The sequence below is a fragment of the Oncorhynchus masou genome, chromosome 29 (assembly GCF_036934945.1).
Source record: "Oncorhynchus masou masou isolate Uvic2021 chromosome 29, UVic_Omas_1.1, whole genome shotgun sequence".
Taxonomy (NCBI): Eukaryota; Metazoa; Chordata; class Actinopteri; order Salmoniformes; family Salmonidae; genus Oncorhynchus; species Oncorhynchus masou.
The window spans coordinates 56,157,757-56,177,407 of NC_088240.1; the positions used below are offsets into that span (position 1 = coordinate 56,157,757).

General features: G+C 43.4%; 2 protein-coding genes across 4 annotated transcripts in view; one reads left to right on the forward strand and one right to left on the reverse strand.

Moving 5' to 3' along the window:
- Positions 1-13,057, reverse strand: part of LOC135520038 (teashirt homolog 1-like) — a 41,168-nt gene extending 28,111 nt beyond the window's left edge. Inside the window, exons 1-2 of one of the 3 annotated variants that reach the window (XM_064945353.1) lie at positions 12,967-13,057; positions 10,628-11,206 (exon numbers count right to left, since the gene is read on the reverse strand). The gene's annotated coding sequence lies outside the window, so the exon portion shown is untranslated. Of the gene's footprint in view, positions 1-6,995; positions 7,034-10,627; positions 11,207-11,359; positions 11,618-12,966 lie in introns of those variants that run through there. The other 2 variants (XM_064945352.1, XM_064945354.1) reach the window with 2 other exon arrangements.
- Positions 12,225-16,713, forward strand: LOC135520039 (prostaglandin reductase 3-like). The gene is made up of 2 exons (XM_064945355.1): positions 12,225-12,817; positions 15,499-16,713. Exons 1-2 carry the CDS (start codon positions 12,534-12,536, stop codon positions 16,424-16,426), a joined length of 1,212 nt encoding a protein of 403 aa, XP_064801427.1. The 5' UTR covers positions 12,225-12,533; the 3' UTR covers positions 16,427-16,713.
- Positions 16,714-19,651: the final 2,938 nt, after the last annotated feature.

The window sequence follows — 19,651 nt, forward strand, 5'->3', positions numbered from 1 at the left end:
ATAAGGATTTAGGTTCTCTTTAGCCCAGTAAGCCCCCCCCACAGCTAGGCTGTGGCCTGGTTCTCACTCACACAATGACACAGCTTCTAATGACGTACTAACCTAGTAACTCGAGGAAGGACACTGCAACGTCTGAGGTGAATCGAAGATTTATCACAGTGAGGAAGTAAACAAGGTATGAACATAGCGGGGCTTTAGCACATTCCGGTTATTCAGGATGACTGTCTCCCTACTGGGTCCTCTGTCATCCATCTGTCTATGAAAAGGACAATGCAGTAATAAACATGATCCCGCGGAATGAATATACACAAATAGCTCTGTATATCTGTTTAACTATCAGACTCCAAAATAGTTTGGCGGAACAAATGAGAGAGAAAGCGAGCACAGCCAATAAAGAGCTCCGTGAGACACGGCCGACCCGCCCCTCCTGCCAGATCACTGACCCTTCGACTGCGCACGCCGCCCACACAGCAGCAAACTCTCTCTCTCCTCTCTCTAACGGCTGACCTGTTATCAGTTCTCTGGAGATTTGACAGCCAACAAACCCCATAGTGTGAATCAGCTGAGACAGAGGAAATGTTTGAGTGTCACCTCTCAATCGTCATGCGACCAAAAGCCAGTCCAGAAAATCAGAGAGGCCTTCAACAAAGCGGGTGGGAATAAGGATCAGTAGTTCAGTACATATCATCCAACCATGTGGTCGGCTGAAAGAAAGACAGCCAGATACTGCAGAGGGATCACTTGATATCATTCCTGGATGATGAGGGAGAGTGAGAAGCAACTGATACGAGATCAGTTTGGGTTCCGTCAGAAATGTCAGGAATGAGGAATAGGAGAGGGCCAGATACAGGCACCAACACAGGGTATTCATCAACACGGATTCCACACATTATTGGTCCACTGAACCACTACAACATTAAAAGAGTTCACAATGTGTTGCTATGGGGACCAGCTACTTTAACTGAGGGAGGGAGGGAGAGAGAAGAGAGAGAAGAGATAGTTAAAACACACACAGAGAGAGAGAGAGAGACAGAGAGCAAACAAAAACAAGAGTCGTCTAGTGAGAGAGCCCGGGCAGCCACCTGGGGGTCGTGACCCACGAACGACCCCGTCAGATGTGCACTCTGGCTGGGTGCTAGCAGGGAGAGGGGCGGGAAAACAAGGCATCATTAGGGCTGAGTGATGAGCCCCTTGCCATGTTTGACCTCCTCCTTCAGTGACTACAGGGCTGCAACGCTCCACCACATGACCGACACTGCATTTATAAATGCCAGAGGGCCTTCACACACACGCGCGTGCACACACACAGAGAGCGAGAGACAGACAGACACACACACACACACACAGAGGGAGAGAGAGAAACAAACTACCTAAGCACACACACAAAACACACAGACACAATTCCTGAGGAACCCGCTACTGAGACTGACCCCACACACCCGTAGCAGCCCTGCGAACAGCATAGCATGCCTGTGTGACCCGCTGCATATTGGCTGTTTTTCACGAGGCGTCACCACTGACCGACCCAACAAACTGCGTTGCCTTTAGCTAGCAGAACGTCATTCATATGCCCGGTGTGTTGCGCTTACAAACACACTGAGGTTCATTGTTTACATTTCGTTGTTTTTTTGGGGGGGGGGGGATTTTTCACGTTTAATCACAGAAGAGGAAGTGGTGGGGAAAGGAAATAGGGGACAAAATGAAACAAAAAGGCCAGTGTATGGTAGTCGTACAGTTCAGAGTGCGTATATAAGCGACCGTACGGGGGCAGGTCACTAAACGACACAGTGTTGGACTCTATGGTTGATCATGGGAGGCTAAACAGAACCCTAAATTCACATAATTGGCCCAGCGATGCTGAAAGCCCTGGGCATCGAAACATACTGATGTGAGTCAAAGTGCCTTAGTTGAGGGGCTTCATCCCGTCTAGTAATTCTATTTCTGCGGTTCCCGGTACCTCTGCTCCCTGAGCCTCGGTACGCTGTGTGTTTGCCTCAATGAATCATCCCAGTGGTTATACTGTGGTAATAAGAAAACAATCTCCATGATCACACACACAAACAACATTTCTAATTGCTATCATCCATCTCACCTACCCCTTTAAGAGCAGCCCCCCCTTCCCTCCACCGCGCCAGGGCTGGCCTTTGGAAAAGATGATGGTGGGGAAAAAAATGTGCCGCGGCTGCCAGACGCATAAAGGCGCCGGGATCAATGCATTGCGGACCGCCGCGACGGGAGCTGCTATGTAAAACACTGCCTTAAGTCAGCCCGCATCCGGTTAATATTTAATCCCTCCGTCCATCTCGGCGCGAAGCGCTGCTTCCCCTTTAGCTCTGCCGTTTACTTTGATTACACACAAACGTTTGGGGGGAGAAAGTGATAAGAGAGAGCACATCCGATTTGCATGGGGATGGAATATGGAATACGATGGAATAAAAAAAAACGCAAGTTTGATAATAGCTTGGAGCAGTCTGGGGACAGTCTGAGACATTGAGGGAGAGATAGAAAGAGGGAGAGGGGAGAGAGAGAGAGATAGAAAGAGGGAGAGGGGAGAGAGAGAGAGAGAGAGAGAGAGAAGGGAGAGGGGGAGAGAGAGAGAGAGAGAGAGAGAGAGAGAGAAGGGAGAGAGAGAGAGAGGAGAGAGAGAGATCAAAAGAGGGGAGAGAGAGAGAGAGAGAGGCCTGAGTAGGAAAAGGTGAATCACAGAGGCTCTAAAAAGCTAGCATTTCACTTATTTAGAACAACGAGATATGCAAATACAACGGAATGGAAAAGTAACACAGATAGTATCGTCTCTTTCCCAGTAAATATTGTGTGGCAAATGATTTCTAGGGAGGAATTTCCAAAGAAACAATTCCCACCTGAGCATGTAAATCTCCATAACTGAATATTCCCAGAGTTCTCAGCTCTCCTCGGCTACTTCACTTCTGTCACAGATTGTCTATTCCATGAAGGCTGTTGATAAATGGTTTCAGAATATTCATATTCTATATCCCATACTAGGTGTTTAACTGGTTTGATAATACCTTGTAATATGGATGTGATACGTACTCACTCTCTCAACAACCGCGAACGAGACTGTGGTGTCATCAAATATATTATCTTTGGAAAAACAATCATTCAGAATGTAGAAGACGTGGTACAATACAAAATGATATTCTCACACCTACAGTCATAGTGCTCACACACACACACACACACACACACACACACACACCACACCTCCAGTGAAGCTATCCCAAATGACAAACCAACACACTTCTCTGCACCCCCTACTACAAGAGCTGAGCATAGTCAGTGAAAAGAGCATTTTACCAGTCATGCCAATGACATCATTTCCTACAACTCCCAGCAGCGCCCTCTTTCCCAGTTCCCTGCTCGGGAGGACGCTGTTCCTCAGTAATGATGAGGTGGAAGCAGCATGGGCCTCAGAATGAATTCCTCCCTCCCTGTATTTCAAACATCCAACTGCACTCACACTCAACTAAACCCCTGCCAACAGTTGGGGAAATCTGTTTCTTTGACTTTCTTGTACGTTATATATACATATATATATATATATATACACACACACACACACACACACACACGCCGACCATAGTGAAATGGATTGGTGACGAGCAGTGGTGTGTGTGTTAGATGTGAGTTAAAGCAACACTTAGGGAGGAAATAAGCCTTCAGGACTGCCAATGACAAGTGTTCATTTTCTCACTCACTGAACAGAGCTAGCCACTTTACAATGTGTGCGACCGTGAGATTAGCCTGTCCTGAAATAGAGAGAGGGGTTAGAGTGGGAGAGTGGGTCAGTGAAATAGATGGCGAGGAGATTTGGTCTCTCTGCCAGGGGGAAGGTTTGCCAGCCTGACTTTGATCTCACAGGTACTCCACACAGGATAGAGTCCACCCGGCCCGACACACATCCCTCAACACACCCCTCTCCCAACTACCTCAGCGAGGCCTGGTGAAGAGGAGGATCATGGGAAGTCCTTATCTCTGGCTAGCAACACCCATCGGACGCCACAGCACTCCCCGGACCCGAAGGGCGCAATAATTACTAATACAGTACTTTATCGATTGGCACGCTCGCCGGGCGCCCCTTGTTTTCGGGGGCTGACGGCTAGGGGGTGCTAACCAAAGTGACACGAGTAAAGTGTTATTTCTTTCACACGCCGACAGCTGGGTGAGAGAGGAGGAGTCGCCCTGGCTCACTCCACCCGGCAGTAATTCTTAATTGACACCTGTCAGGATAATGGCGGCAGTCACAGCTGCTGCAGGAGAATTTGTCCATTGCCCCGTTCCTCTGTCAGCTTTAATACCCGTCCTGTGGAACTGCCCCCCTCCAGCCCTGTTGCTGCCTGCCTAGCTAGTAGCTACCCCCTCTCCCGCTCACCCCCTTTTATTTTGCTCGCCTGCATTTTGCCGCCAATCGACATACTTGCTTTGCTTGAAAAAGTTTTTAAAAAACAAAATGGCTATCTTAAGCGCTGGTTACAGAGAGCTTGACCTAATCTCTGCAATGTCGGGAAAAGAGTAGAAGATACAATGAGAGGTCTTTGCACTAGTAAGAGAGGAGGGAGTGTGAGGGATACGTGTTAGAAAGAGGGAAGGGGCAACAAAGATAGGGGGAGAGATGAGATGGACGTGAGAAAAACAGAGAGAGAGAGGGAAAGGAGGACGATGAGTGCGAGGGTGTCCCTGGGTAGGGCTCGGCTCCCCTGTAGTAGGCCCACCTCGTTTGTCTGTTTGTTTGTTGGCATCAAAGCGCTTGCCTCTCGTTCTCCGTGCTCGTCCCCTGCTAACTGATGTAATGAGTGGGTAAGCTACATGTTTTTCTGTGCCGAGGAATTCAAATACTTATTAGACAAAATATTCTGTAATTGCTCATCTTTTATTGATGGCAGAAACATGTTCAATTTGGCTGGTACAGGCTTCCCATAGCACTGCCAAGCCTCTCGAGGATGAACACTACCGCTGATCAAGAGGACAAACTAACTCTCTGCAAATAGAACACTTTAACTTAACAACATTTTGGAGATCTTAAAAAAAACATGTTCCTGTTACTGGACTCAAATTATGAACCAACTAAAGCGGCAAACAATTTGACAATAATTTGCTGTTAAACCACCTAGACCCTCTGCAACTACCATATGGCAAGCAATAAGCCTACTCAGCATTAAATGCTATCTACGGAATAACATACGAAACTAAAAACAGGACTTTAACAACAAGCAAACCCACATTTATTTAAATACATGTCACAGTTATTGTATTGCATTTACTCTTGTTCTCAATCTAATTCAAATTCCATACAAATAACAGTACTAAAATACTTTCACTTAAAATAAAATATTTTTTTTTAGTGAAAGTATTTTAGTAAAATATATATTTTTTTATCACTTTTTAAAAAAAGTAAAAACTATAATAACGTTGACAAAGCAAACAGAGAGGACTGGGCTAGTGAATCCAATCCCACAGGGCTAGTGAATCCAATCCCACAGGGCTAGTGAATCCAATCGCACAGGGCTAGTGAATCCAATCCCACAGGGCTAGTGAATCCAATCCCACAGGGCTAGTGAATCCAATCCCACAGGGCTAGTGAATCCAATCGCACAGGGCTAGTGAATCCAATCGCACAGGGCTAGTGAATCCAATCCCACAGGGCTAGTGAATCCAATCCCACAGGGCTAGTGAATCCAATCCCACAGGGCTAGTGAATCCAATCCCACAGGGCTAGTGAATCCAATCCCACAGGGCTAGTGAATCCAATCCCACAGGGCTATTGAATCCAATCCCACAGGGCTATTGAATCCAATCCCACAGGGCTAGTGAATCCAATCCCACAGGGCTAGTGAATCCAATCCCACAGGGCTAGTGAATCCAATCCCACAGGGTTAGTGAATCCAATCCCACAGGGTTGCCTTCTATATGTTCGGCGTTGTTTTCTTTTCTGCCCCACTCCGAGATACATTTTTCTCCCGAGCAACAAAGCACATCTGGCTGCTTTAATGATATGATTTCCCATCATACTAAGCCACCCCCATTATGACCTCCCATTGTGTGTGTGTGTGTGTGTCTACAGTGCAGAGAGGGCGACACTCTTCTGATGGTAGCTTCGTGCCCTGAGGGCAGCTTAGTGAAAGAATGAGAAAGATAGAGAAAGACAAGATGAGCTTAAACATGATATGAAATGTATCCTTAGCTTCACACATACAGTCCTGAATGCATGAAAAAGTATATGTATGGTTGTACGGCTTAAACACTTACAAAAAAATATTCCCTATGTCTACTACTCTCATGCCTTATATCTGGAATATGTGTCACTACTAAACACACACACACACACAGCTCCAGCTAAGGCAGTAGAGGTTGGGCGACTGACTGGCTCAATTCCCAGATGCAAATTTAACTATTAGTCTCAGAGGGTGGCAGAAGAGCAAAACTGGCTATCGACGAAAGAAATCGATGCCACCTGCTAATGACACAGGCGCTCCAATTAAAGTAACCTCTAGTGAAGCAGAGAGAAGAGAGCCTGACCGCCAAACACACACACACACACACAGCACAGAAAAACACCCTACTGTATATCACTGTACATTAGTGATACGTGTGTGACGCTTGTGTGTCCTAGTTAGCTTGGACTCCTTGTGTTACTAATATGGTAAACAGAGTGTCAATGTACTGCCCTCTCACATACTAGAGACGCAGGGCCCAACAGAAAGGATACACTAGAGTGCTACAACGACTACTCTTGGTATCAGCATTTATTCCATCAAAACACACACACACACACACACGTTCCTATCCAGAGGCCCATCTTTGCACTCACAAATGTCATATTCACATTTCCTTAGAATTGTTAGATGTACACAAAAACACACAACTCTCACGGCGACAAGCGTTGATGTCTCAGTCGACGTCAGAGAGAGCGTGTGAAACATTTATCGCTTAACATTCCCTTGACCTTGACTAAATTGCACCACTACATTTGCACGCACCTCCAAAAACAAATCTTTACATTCTCCGGCTTCCAGATTAGAATTTTTTCCCGGTGCTAATATCATTTTTTCAGATTACTCCCCAAGATATTTTAGGCAGACGACTACAGGGAAATAAAATGAGGGGGAAAAAAATACACCTTGTGGAAGATGGTCCTCCTCAGGCCGTTGATCTAAGAGTGGGCCACATAAATCTCGGCATTGCTGATTCTTTCGAGCGCAGAATATCATGTAACAGCATGGTCTAGTTAGAGCACAAAGGTCGCTGTGTAATCTTAGCTACCCCGGGCATGCTAAACCATTAATCCCAGGGCACTGGGCTTCTTAAATCACTAGAAATACACTGGGAGATTTTTTTATACCAGGTTTCTAGAATGCCCCCTAAAACACAAGAGAGGGAGAGATACATTTTCCACACATTGAGACTAGGGCTATACGTGGTTAAGACGTGAAGATGTGAAAAGGTGTGTGTGTGTGTCTCCCTCAATGCGCTGCTTCAAAAACATTTACAAAATGTACCATCAAATGAAAACGCCTAGCAAATAAAAGCTATACTCTGTATGCTAGAATTATGTTGCATAAACATATTAACATATTATTATTATTTCATATTACAGTGACCAGAATGTTGTGAGAAAAAGAAATAGGCCCGCCCCCCCCAAAAAAAAATCTGGAAAAAGCAGCTACAACTACCGCGTTAAAAACATTTACAAAACCTCAAAGCTAGTTTGAGGTGTACAATTGTCTTCTTACGCACAGTTTCGATTAAGAAAGACAATTGCGGTTATTATAATATATAAAAGGGAAACATAAACATTGCACATGCAGGAGTGTTACGACGCAGCTGATCGTGGTTCGGTGTGTCTGGCCTTTTATTATGTCGTTAAAGGCGGAGGATTAGGGAGGTCATTAAGAGGCATCGTCTCCTCAGACATGATTAGTCAGGTAGCAAAGTCCATTTGTCACCTGCACGAGCAAATTGAGTTGACACTGCACTAGGGGCTACGGGGACTGTATAATATCAACTTGATTACATCAAGGCAGCTGCAGACTTGACACCTTACTGAATTTGTCAGCATTAATCGTCAGGGCCCGTCACAAATCCATCAGGTTTACAGATAATTAGGGGCTTTCTCTAATGAAGCCCAGAGAAGCAACCTTACCTTTTCTCTCGGATAATGAAGAAGCCTCTATCCCTGGGAAAGAGATGTTTTTTTCTCCCCAGACTACTAGCTCTGACTGGCTGAGACACACAGCCCCCAATTTAATGAAAGACAACGTCGCTCTTCTCTTTTTTTTTGTTTTTACATCGCTCCTGTCCTCATCACCCTCGACTGAAACTGATATTCAAGGACAAAATGAGGCCTGAAATGAAGCAACACACAGTGATGTGTAACACACACACACACACACTCTTACCAACTGCCTTAAATACACTGCAGGAGATGAACCGTAGCTCGTCTTAACCGTAAATGACAGGATATCTGAAAGAAGAGGAGTAGATATCATGGCTTTCCCATGACACTACGTATACTGTATATATGGGAAAGGCCTTTTGTATGGTTATGGCCCCATTTAACCGTTAAAACGTTCACACACACACACACACACACACACAAACAACACGCACACACACGGAAAGTAAAAAGGCCCTATATTAAATGTCGCTCTATTCTACCTCCCTAAAACGAGTGAAAAATAAGGGTGCCCAATACTATATATTGTGTGTATAAAATTTGTCCAGACATGTCTCCTTGTGGTGGCCGTTCCATTCTCCTCTAAAGCTCCAGTCCTGTACCCCTGGGGTTCCACATTTGTTTTGGTTGAACCTGGTTTACCCTCTCAGTGAAAATATAACTCACAACAACCTCTTTTCCCGATGGTCGCTCTAGTACTCATTCTCTAAACCTCTATTACCATGGCATTACCATGGCGATTTCCCCCTCGACTCTCCCTCTCTATTTCCTCGTAGGCTTCAGAGTACCCGGCATGGTTCAGTAGCTACTAGCTAGCATTGAAACACTGGACCATCATGCTTTAGCTGAGTGTGTGTCTGTATTTGTGTTAAAGGGGAGGGTTGGAGGGTGCTGTTACTTCCAACAAACTGTCACGATCATGACAGAATGGTAACACTCCCGTCTGCCAAGTTGTGATTGGCCATTAAAGGCCATGATGTATAAGCCGGTCAATGACAGTCAAGCGGATCGATAGGACCATGTGGAGGGGTCAAGGTAATGGCATGTTTTCATGTAAAATCTGCTCGGAACCATCCTATAGCCTGATACCCAACTTTTTTTTTGTTTGTTTGTTGATGTGATACAACAAAAGAGACGAATCAGATGCGACTCAAACAGTGAGTATAAAGCATAAGACGGCTATTCAACACTGTGTGTCAGAAGTGTATGAGCTGTAGAGAGAAGTACTAGTTGAATACAATTCACAGTCAATCCACACTGACTCCCCATCACTTGGCGCCTATTTAAAATGATAAACCTGCCGAGTTCAAAGTCTCCGCTGCCTGGCCCTCCTGCTCGGTCCGCTTTACACCTCATATTTCAGAATCTCTTTAAAATTCCATGACTGTCTTTTGTTCACTCCACTTGTTAATGCCTAACTTCAAAGGCTGCGCCTCATTAGCACAGAGGTAGAAATCCCTGTCACTCATTTACATTTGTTTTAAAGTCGGCTTGAAAAAGAGAAGAGAGAGTCAAAAATCCAAACCACTAGACCTCCACCTCGACTTGTGGTTTATCAGTGGTTGTCAGATAGTAAACACTACGGTCCTGTGGATGTAGACATGGGCTGCATTGGTAAAGTGTTCTGTAGGATGAGAGGAGAAGGTGTGTATTTGGATAAGAAGTGCAAATCTCTGGGTCTTTAACGCAGACCTGGGGGGCTACTGGTGGTAGGCTGGTTCAGGTGCCCGAATTAATTAGGATTTAGCCCTTTCTGTGATCCTCAAAACACTTCTACCTCCTCCCTCTTTCATTCTTCCCTCTAGTATTTTCTCTAGAAAATATTAAAGAAAGAAGGATTCCCCTCCTTTTAAAGTCTTTCTTTTTTTTAGACAACAGGGTTAGGGTTGTCCTTTGAGTGGTTAAATCCGGTAAGGAGCATGCGTGTCTCCATGGAGAGATATATTGATGTTTATCAGGGATGAATAGATCAAAGGCTGCCACATGACAGGCGATCAATCACGCATCAAATCAATGACGGCAATCCTCAAATAAAACCGAAAAGAAACTAAACCGGCTCTGGACAGTTTTTTTCTCCCTCTCTTCCGAAGTCAATTATTCATTATTACTCGCTCTTTAACACTGCAATGAACCCAAAATGGAAACTCTATCTCTAACGTTTCGTTTATCTAGCTCCCCAAGTCGCCGACTTTTCTGGCAAGTTAATAACACATCAGGCCTATCGTTGACAGAAATCATATGGCAAAATAGAAAACAATAATGGTCAACAAACGAAGATGTGTTGAAAGTCAAACTTATTTTTAGGTTATTGCGTATGTATAACACGAGAAATGGAAAATGGAAAAAATAAAACATTTAGTGAATTAAAATGAAAAAAAAAAGTCTCCATTTAGTAAGCGACGGTGAAAATTAACTTCTGTGTGCGCTGGTGCTTACCTGCTGATCGCCTGGGCTCTTGCTGCTTTCTCCTCGGCATAGTGACCGTCACGGTCCACGGTACTTTTCATGCAGGGATCAAAACAATAAGTCTGTCAGTGGAGAAAAACCATCCCGTCGCTTTTTTTTCGGGAAATAACCGTAAACAGTTTTTTTTCTATTAGAATGGTTTGTTTCTTTTGTAATTGTGGGTTTATGCCAGACAACCTGAAACGGCCACAATGCAACTAAATATGTCCTTAAGGCCTAGGAATAGAAACAAATGACAGGAGATAAAGGACAAACGGGGGAAAAAAGGGTTTCTGTGATATCAAAACGACGCACGAATTTCGCCAGCTCATAACATGTCTATCAAATACCATCTTCCCTCATCTCTGTGTGTCAGAAAAAAAAGAGGCAGACATCGAGGCCAAGTTTCAGTCACTCCCCTGCTGCCATATGGGGCTATATGGCGGTGTTGGGGCTACTTTGTATCGTCTTCACTCCAAAATAAATAAACTCTGATGGTAAACGAATAAGTCCAGTGTGAGCGAACACAATGTATTTCCGTGGGAAGGCTGCGCTTCTTCAAGCTCAGATCTGAAACAAAACAGAATTGAGAGAAAATAGACAGGCATTAGATGGTTAATGTCAGTCCGTCACCACGCCACCTATTCCGACCAAAGCCTCGCCGTCAGCGGATACTTTTCTCCCCTTTCTAGCTTGAGTCGGGGTGGTAGGGCTTCTACTTACATTTCTAGTCGTTAAAATGACTATTATCAGCCGCCGATCAAGGAATATGCAGGTGGTTGATGTGGTGGGGAGCCTGCGACTAAAGAGAAACAAACAAGATGCAGGCATCCACCCTCGCCGGAGAGAATGTTCCTTCTGTAAACTCCAGGGGAGTGAACCGAGGTCTCGTCTGCTCCTCCGGAAAAAAAAATGAAACGCAGGGAATCTCGACGCGTTTCAGACAGTCTCAACTGATAGACAGACGCATCGAGTGGCTTTTCCTGCTTCATTTTCACTCCTCCCCTCGCGCTACAAGCGTCACCCTGACAGTAGAGCCCACCTGTCAATCTTTTTAATTGTCTTGTTTTTTCCTCCGCTTCAAATTGAAATGACTGACAAAGGAAAGCTTGCATCAGTAGGCTAAATATCAAATTGTTGCTTTGAAATATTGGTCCATAAACTTCCTGCATAATGTTATTATGGCAATTAGTCAATTAATACAAAGCTATTCCTAGGTTAGGCTATATTACTATAACTAGGCTAATCATGAGTCATCATCATCCTCATGTGACAAACTCACACTAACTTTATTTTTCCTGACATGTGCTATCCTATGTCAAACCCAACATGGCAATGTTTTGGACTTATTTGTTGGAAACATTCGGGCTGAAATTTCCTTAGTGCGAGAGCGCCAACATTTACGCATGCTTGGGGAGAAACTATATTTCTGCAGGTAATAGCCTACTAACAGTGCTTGTTAATACCTGAATGGTGGTGGTCGGCACTGGCTGTGTTGGCAACTCTTTGGCTTTTTGTGTACAATCGTTGAGGATATGTTTGAGACTACGATTGATATGTTTCACCTTACGAGGAAGTGTGTCATGTCCCGGAAGGGGAGGGACTCAAAAGGAGACACGCCGCTACAGTAGGATTTTGGCTGCCGCTACAAGGTTGCGCCGTGCTATAGCCTAGTGATCATCAAAGCAAACATTGCAAAAGCACGTTATTGCGTGTCGATCTTATGCGACAACAAAAACAAAAAAAACGCGCGGCTAATATTGTTTTAATCGCATTGCATCGGCGTGGCCTAACCCTGCTACGCGAGGAAAGCCTAGCATAGGCTAACGATAAACATATTGATATCAACGCACAGCCAGTGCCCGTGAACTTTGTCACATAGTCCCTCCCTGGTGCAATGTCCACCTCTTTCTTGTTGAGAAAAGGTAAGAGGGTGTTTTCGATAATCGGCGAGGTCTGCAGAGGAACCGATGCACTTTCCAGAGTTCATTTTATATCGCGCCGTTTCATTGTAGATTTGTCATACTCCACGCACTTCATGGATTTTCAAGGTTCTTCGATACCGAGCTCCATGAAAAAGCTGGTCGTAACGAAGCTCAGCCAGAATTTCAGAGACGCCGTTGCCTTACAAACTGTTCCAGTCCCGACACCTGGCGACGGGGACTTGCTTGTCAGAAATCGGTAAGTTTTGGTTAGAAATTTGGATAGGTTCCCATTTTCCGCGTATGCATAGCCTATGTATAGACCATTCCAATATGGGGCACATTTTGGAGGCAATATCTTTGATAAACTATTTGGTATTGTTTTCAAGTTGTGAAAGGGTTTCTTACCTCGGTTAGAATCGCCTATCCATCCCCATCGATTATAGCAGCCCACTCGCGACCATTTCAGGAGCGAGCAAAATAGGTGAGGAATATTTCCAAGTTCCGCCCCTACATTTGTCTATCAATCCATCTCGGCATCTCGCTCTGTCCTGTCTCCTTACGTCACGAACCTGCAAACAGAAAGTCATGGGTTGGGGGGGTGTAAAGACTCTCACGAATAGATGAGGAGATGGAGAAACAGCTTTGCATGGCATTGAGGCTGCGGCAGGATCATCATTTTCCGCTGCATAAAACCAATGCATAAGACTCAATATGTGTCTGTCCGGTTCAAAGCAAGATATTTACACATGTTGATTACATTCGGGGTACTGTAACAGAGCAGGAATGTAGGCTACTTAATCTAACCAGTTATTTACTACAATACAAGTCGAGGAGATATTAAAATGCTGGTGTAGTCTATTAGAGCGCAATTGATCAGTGAAATGAAGGGAGGGTCTTGCATTATGGTTTAGAGACCAAGGACATAGTAGCATTAACTAAAGATCAAATAGTTTTGAACATTTACAGAAATTGTCATATGTAGCCTAAACCTTTTTCACAGGATTTGTTTTGTGTGCTTAATTGTGTATGCGTAATTTAGGGAATTAAAAAAAAAATATCGCATTTATAACTTGAAAATGTGGAATTTTGAATTATAAATACAATTTGCCATGGAAAGGTAGCCTATCGCTCATCTTGGGAAATGGAAAAAACTGTTGATGCAGTGGTAGGTTATTCTCCCCCACCCGAAACCTTGAATTGTAGATTGAAATAGATTGAAAAGTATGGCATCACGTATTGTTCTATAATTTAATGTAGGCCTATGCCCTTATACTTCTTTTTTTAGCAATTATTTGTGTGTTGTCTGTAATGAATCCCCATCATATGAGTTGGCCTGGAAAATTACAACATTTAGCTATTTGCTAACAACTAGGCTTCACAGGCACCTTCAACTGAAGAAAACAAACAAACAAGTTAAAGGGCCTAGTTATCAAGGCATATTTCTTGATCTGGGTTATTATTTATTTGTTAATAGCTACACCAGAAAGGCCAATTCTATGGTCTCAATGCAGAGCTCGGAATTAGCAGATATGTCTGTGATGTCGCATTTAGGCCTTGTATAAAGTCTGCTTGGTTAAATTATCTGGGGTGGGAAGACAGTTGCGCAACACAGCCTATTGTAGTCCATGGTCATTTAATTGCACATATAGACTATTGCCTATGATCATTTCCATAGGCTGTTGATGACCCTTGACCTTTTGAACTGTGATTTACCCATGAATTAGGCTGGACTTTAGGAATTAGATAGCGTAGGCTATCATTTAAAATGCACACAGCTGCAAACCACAGGTGAAACGAGCTTTGTTTAGAAAATTGAGTGGGTCAGCGCCACTGCTAAGGTAATTGCACAAAAGATGAACCATTAGTGATAGTGAAATGCAATATCAGATGATGTATTGGTGTAGATAAAGGTTTTAGGACGTTATTGTAGTTGTTTGGCATGTCTACGGACAGGACATGGCTGGACCACTTGTTGGCCTCTGCAATGCTTTGGTTCACAATGCAATGTGTATCAGGAAAATGTTTGTTGGTTTTTATTTTATGCATTTATTAACCCGAATTTGACACATGTTGAGTTTAAATTGAGATATGCACTGATATGTTTCAGTGGCCGAGGTGATTGTGCATTCAAATGTGCACATTTTTAAAATCCAGCATCTTTAAGAATATCAGGCCCAATCCTGACGAGAGATCCCTGTTCTTTAGTTTTAACTTTTGAACTTGCTCTTCTTTAATGCGTGGTGTTTCAGTTCTGTTGGTCCATTATGAGAGATTCAGGTTAAATATTTACTGGTATGGAAAACATTCAGAAAGGCTGCAAAGAAAAAGTGATTTGGAAAGTATAGTCAAACTAGATGTTTTCCTATATTTAATTGGAGCCATTTATTTGTAACTAAACCGGGCTGGTACATCTTAAGTGCTAAAAATGCAAATGTGACATGCACAATGATGAGTCGCAACAAGGGTTCTTCTGGAGGATAGAAAATTATTTATTTATACATTTGTTTTACACAAGGATTTTTTTTTTTCTTCTCCATGTCATCAACTGAGATGACAGTTATTTTTTCATGTCGAGGTAAAGAAATATACAAGATTTAAAAGTGCAGTTTGTTCTTGTGTGTCTCTCAAGACAATGACTCATGACACCATGCAATGTGTTTCGGGTGGGTGTTTTTTCAAGACAAATGGAATCATTGCCAAAACAAACCGATGTTTCCTCCCTGAACGTTGTCGCAGAGGTTTTCTAGGGAATAGAAGTGCAATCTTGACCTTCGCAGACATTACTGTAGGCATTCTGAAATGCACCTCTTTATTTTATTATAACTAACTATTATCATCTTATTATCAAAATCTTGTACCGACATTAATTGATTTGAAGGCTAGGTAACAATTGTTAATCATTCACTTGCATTTTCTTCTCTGTTCCATTCCATGCAGATTTGTTGGAATCAATGCCTCGGACATCAACTACTCAGCAGGCCGCTACGACCCTTCGGTGAAGCCACCGTTTGATGCCGGGTTCGAGGGCATTGGCGAGGTGGTCGGACTCGGCCTGAGTGCCAGCGCCCGCTACACCGTTGGCGACACCGTGGCCTACTTTGCTGATGGGGCCTTTGCAGAGTACACGGTGATACCCATGATCAAGACCGTACCCGTACCCGCGGTGAAGCCAGAGTTCCTCACCCTGCTGTTAAGCGGTGCCACGGCTTATATCGCCATGAAGCGGCTTGGCGCCCTGGTGAAGGGCGAGACAGTGCTGGTGACGGCCGCTGCCGGTGGCACGGGCCAGTTCGCCGTGCAGTTTGCCAAACAGGCCGGCTGCCATGTTGTGGGCACCTGCTCCTCCAATGAGAAGGCTGGCTTCTTAAAGACCATTGGCTGCGACAGGCCCATCAACTACACGTCCGAGGACCTGAGCGCCACGCTGCGCAAAGAGTACCCACAAGGCCTGGACGTAGTCTACGAGTCCATAGGCGGCAGAATCTTTGACATGGCGGTCAACAATCTGGCCAATAAGGGCAGGCTGATCGTGATTGGGTTCATCTCAGGGTACCAAACGGCATCAGGGGTCCCAACTGTTAAAGGAGGGACTCTGCCCGTGAAGCTGCTCCAGAAGTCAGCCAGCGTGAGGGGGTTCTTCCTACCTCACTTCCTGGCTGACTACAAGGAGGCGATTGGAAGCATGATGCAGATGTTTGCTAAAGGGAAGCTGGTGTGTGAAGTGGACTGTGGGGACATGGCCCCCGAGGGCCGTTTTGTGGGGCTGGAGTCCATCTTTAGGGCTGTGGACTACATGTACGCGGGGAAAAATGTTGGAAAGGTGGTGGTTGAGGTGACTCCACCCTCACTGGAGAGCAAACTGTGATTTGCCTTAATGTGAATGCACTGGAATCCTCAAACAAATCATATGTATGTATGTATGTATGTATGTATAATGAAATTAACTATGCAAGTACATATGTTTAAGGCAAATTACCCAAACTGTGACAATCTACAGTACTCTTGAGTTGAATATATTTTTTGAACAGTTTATTTCACCTGAATCTATTTTGATATTACTAAAATGTTGTTCTGTTTGAGACAGTTCCTTTATGTTTTGATGATTGTGTTGAATAAAGCAAAGCCAAAGTCCCAATCAACGGGGATCATACATGTAGAGTGAAGATTGCTGGTGTAACAGAAGGTTATCTCAAGAAAAGAATACTGTACCCCTCTAGATCAAATGCCTCTCTCATGCTACCACACACACACACACACACACACACACACACACTTGTTTAATTGCTCTGTGCTCAAGACTAGAGCTAACTAAAATGTAATCCTATTAAAATTTGTATTTACAGTAACTAGACCAGTGGCAGCATTGACTGTCCACAGCTTATGCATGATTACTGCACTTCAGACAATGTACCAGCATATCAGCTGAACTTGTCCCTCTGTTTAACAGGAAACAAAGTAGCTGAGGACAATTTAGTGTTACCAGTTTAAACCTCTGTCATACTTTTGGAATATATGCCTAAGCATGCCCAGAGCAATCGACCCATTTAGTCCCTCACACACACACACACACAACAGATTACACATTCATATAATTAATACATTAACTTAAATCAACAGAAATACAAAGTACAGTAGGTTTTAAAATAGCACATTTTGAGAAGTATTTGCAATGTATGATGTGTAATTAACATTCAAATATCTAGAATACATTATCTTACATTCTTGATTAAAAAATGATGTGTTTTGTTGTAAAGTCTGTATATATACTTGTCAGAACTGAATGCAGCATCAGGTGTGCTTGGTATTTTATAGCAAGTTTGTGGCTGAAACATCTTAACATTCACATGCCCCAAGCTGCACATAATAAAACAATTAGTCCAGCTAACCAGAACTTGGGGTTGAAAATAACATTAGTTTTTCCCACAACAAGCAGAAACCACTTATATTGAATGTATTGTGGAATGCCTTCTGAGGTAGGCCTACGGTTTTCTTTTCTTTTTTGTTAGCGTGAGGATAAGGTTCCACTTGACATTTTGGATTCTCTTAAGCCAATTCACTCATTTCATTTTTTCCCCTCATGTCAGTATAAAACCCTTTTAAGCTAAGTATCATGTTATCTACCCTCACATTAGAGGTGAGGGTCGATGAGTTACCAGGTGGGATACAATTGTCATGGAGAAATGCCTTACCTTACATATTCATTCTAAAACTATTTACAAGTTAAGGTGGGTGTTACTCTGTGGCCTTTTTTTAAATTCATTTTTTTTAGAAGTGAGAAAAGGTCATCAAAAAAAACACTTTTAAGGCAATACCTTATGTATCAAGCCTCGGAACACAAAACAAGCACCTGTTTCCACCGGGGAGGGACGTGTGTGTGTTCATGCACTGTGGACATGCAATATCCTCCTCCAGGTGGCCACTCAAAAAAGATCTCAGTGTGAAACACGTTACAGGTGTGACCCCAGCATGCAAAGCTGCTACCTTCGCCAGGCAGGCAGCTCAGGAAATCAGAAACATACCCACCAGCCTGAAGCCATTTGAACCTGCACCAGTGTGTCTCACACACACCCATATATGTTCCAATAGAATAGTGGTCTGTGTAATGCATGCAGTGTATTTCTGTCGATTGGTTCTTATTATCTTTGGTCATTTTTTTTTATTTGAGGTCCTCTTTGATTTCTACTCTTGTGTTAAATATAGAAATGAAGTGATCCATCCTTGTAAGTGTTTGATAACAGCGTCACTGTACAGCATGGATGAAGGTGAGCAACCCGAAAGCTATTGTTAAAGGCAGATGCACTTACCGCTCATAAAACAGATTGTTCACTCAGTCATTCCAATGCAAGAGCACACTCTCACACGCTAGTCACAGAAAGGTGAGAGAGGTGACACAAATGAATGTTCACTTGAATTTACCGTGCTCGAGTACAGTAGCGCGCATACTCTGGCTAGACGTACGGACTGTCAATGTGTATCTGTCTTCAATTACCAGCCGAGGCCTCACTCTGGTCCTCCGGGGCCCACCTGTAGCAGCCATGATTAGTGCACATTCACAGTCCAATTAAAGCACAAGACAACCTGGAGAAAACAACACATTTGATTTAATTGGCTTGTAGCTGTTAGCAGGCTCTTAACAAATCATATAGACACATACCTGTTGTAGTCACACCTTCTGAGGTACATGACAAATGTTGGTGGAGTGACAAACATGTTTTGGAAAAGTGTCGCGTTTCTCAACGTAGTTTGAAAATATTAGTTATTGTTAAGACTATCGTTAGGGGTTTTGAGATCCAGTATATTGCATCCACATTTAACCTGAGTATAGCCCTGAAACTCTAAACATAAAATTGAAAAGGCTATAATATGGCAAACATGAAACAACCACAACAATTTATGTGAGAAAAGTTCAAATCTAAAATAAATGTCCAAAAGTGCATGTCATGAATAGGTGTGATACTTGGTTTGCCAGAGGTCTGTGCTTTGTGCATACACGCCCAAAATGGGATCTGTGACCTTTTTACAGCTTTGCTTTCAATTCAATTGAACCATACAATTGTTGATTATAAGAATACATGGAAAATACTGTCAACAGTTTAGTGAAATGCCAGTGTTGTAATACATCAAATCAATTTGATCAGCTGGGTATTCAATCAACCGTGTTACTTTAGACCGTGCCGTCTCTGTTCCCATACTAGAACACCCAACATAGACATCATTCGGTGTAGTCTGGTATAACCTGGTGCCTTAGTGGCTAAGTCTGTCATGGCTCAGGTCCACTTTCAGTCACTAAGAGTCACAAAGAGTCACTCAGATCCCTCAATCACCATCACTCCTCCCCTTGTTACAAAACCCCACTGAACTAATTAGTCAATGCACACACTGTAAGTTAAGGTAAAAACAGGTGACTTTCCAATACTTTTTACCTGGTGGTTTTATTTAACAAAATATATAATGACATGTTACTTTTTCTCATTTTGTATTGCATAGAAATATGAACACAAGGTTTCTCTTGTGAGCGTTTTCCATACTAATGTCATTATTTTGCATTTCTCCATTTTTTTATGGTTCACTTTTAGAAAATAGGGGAACC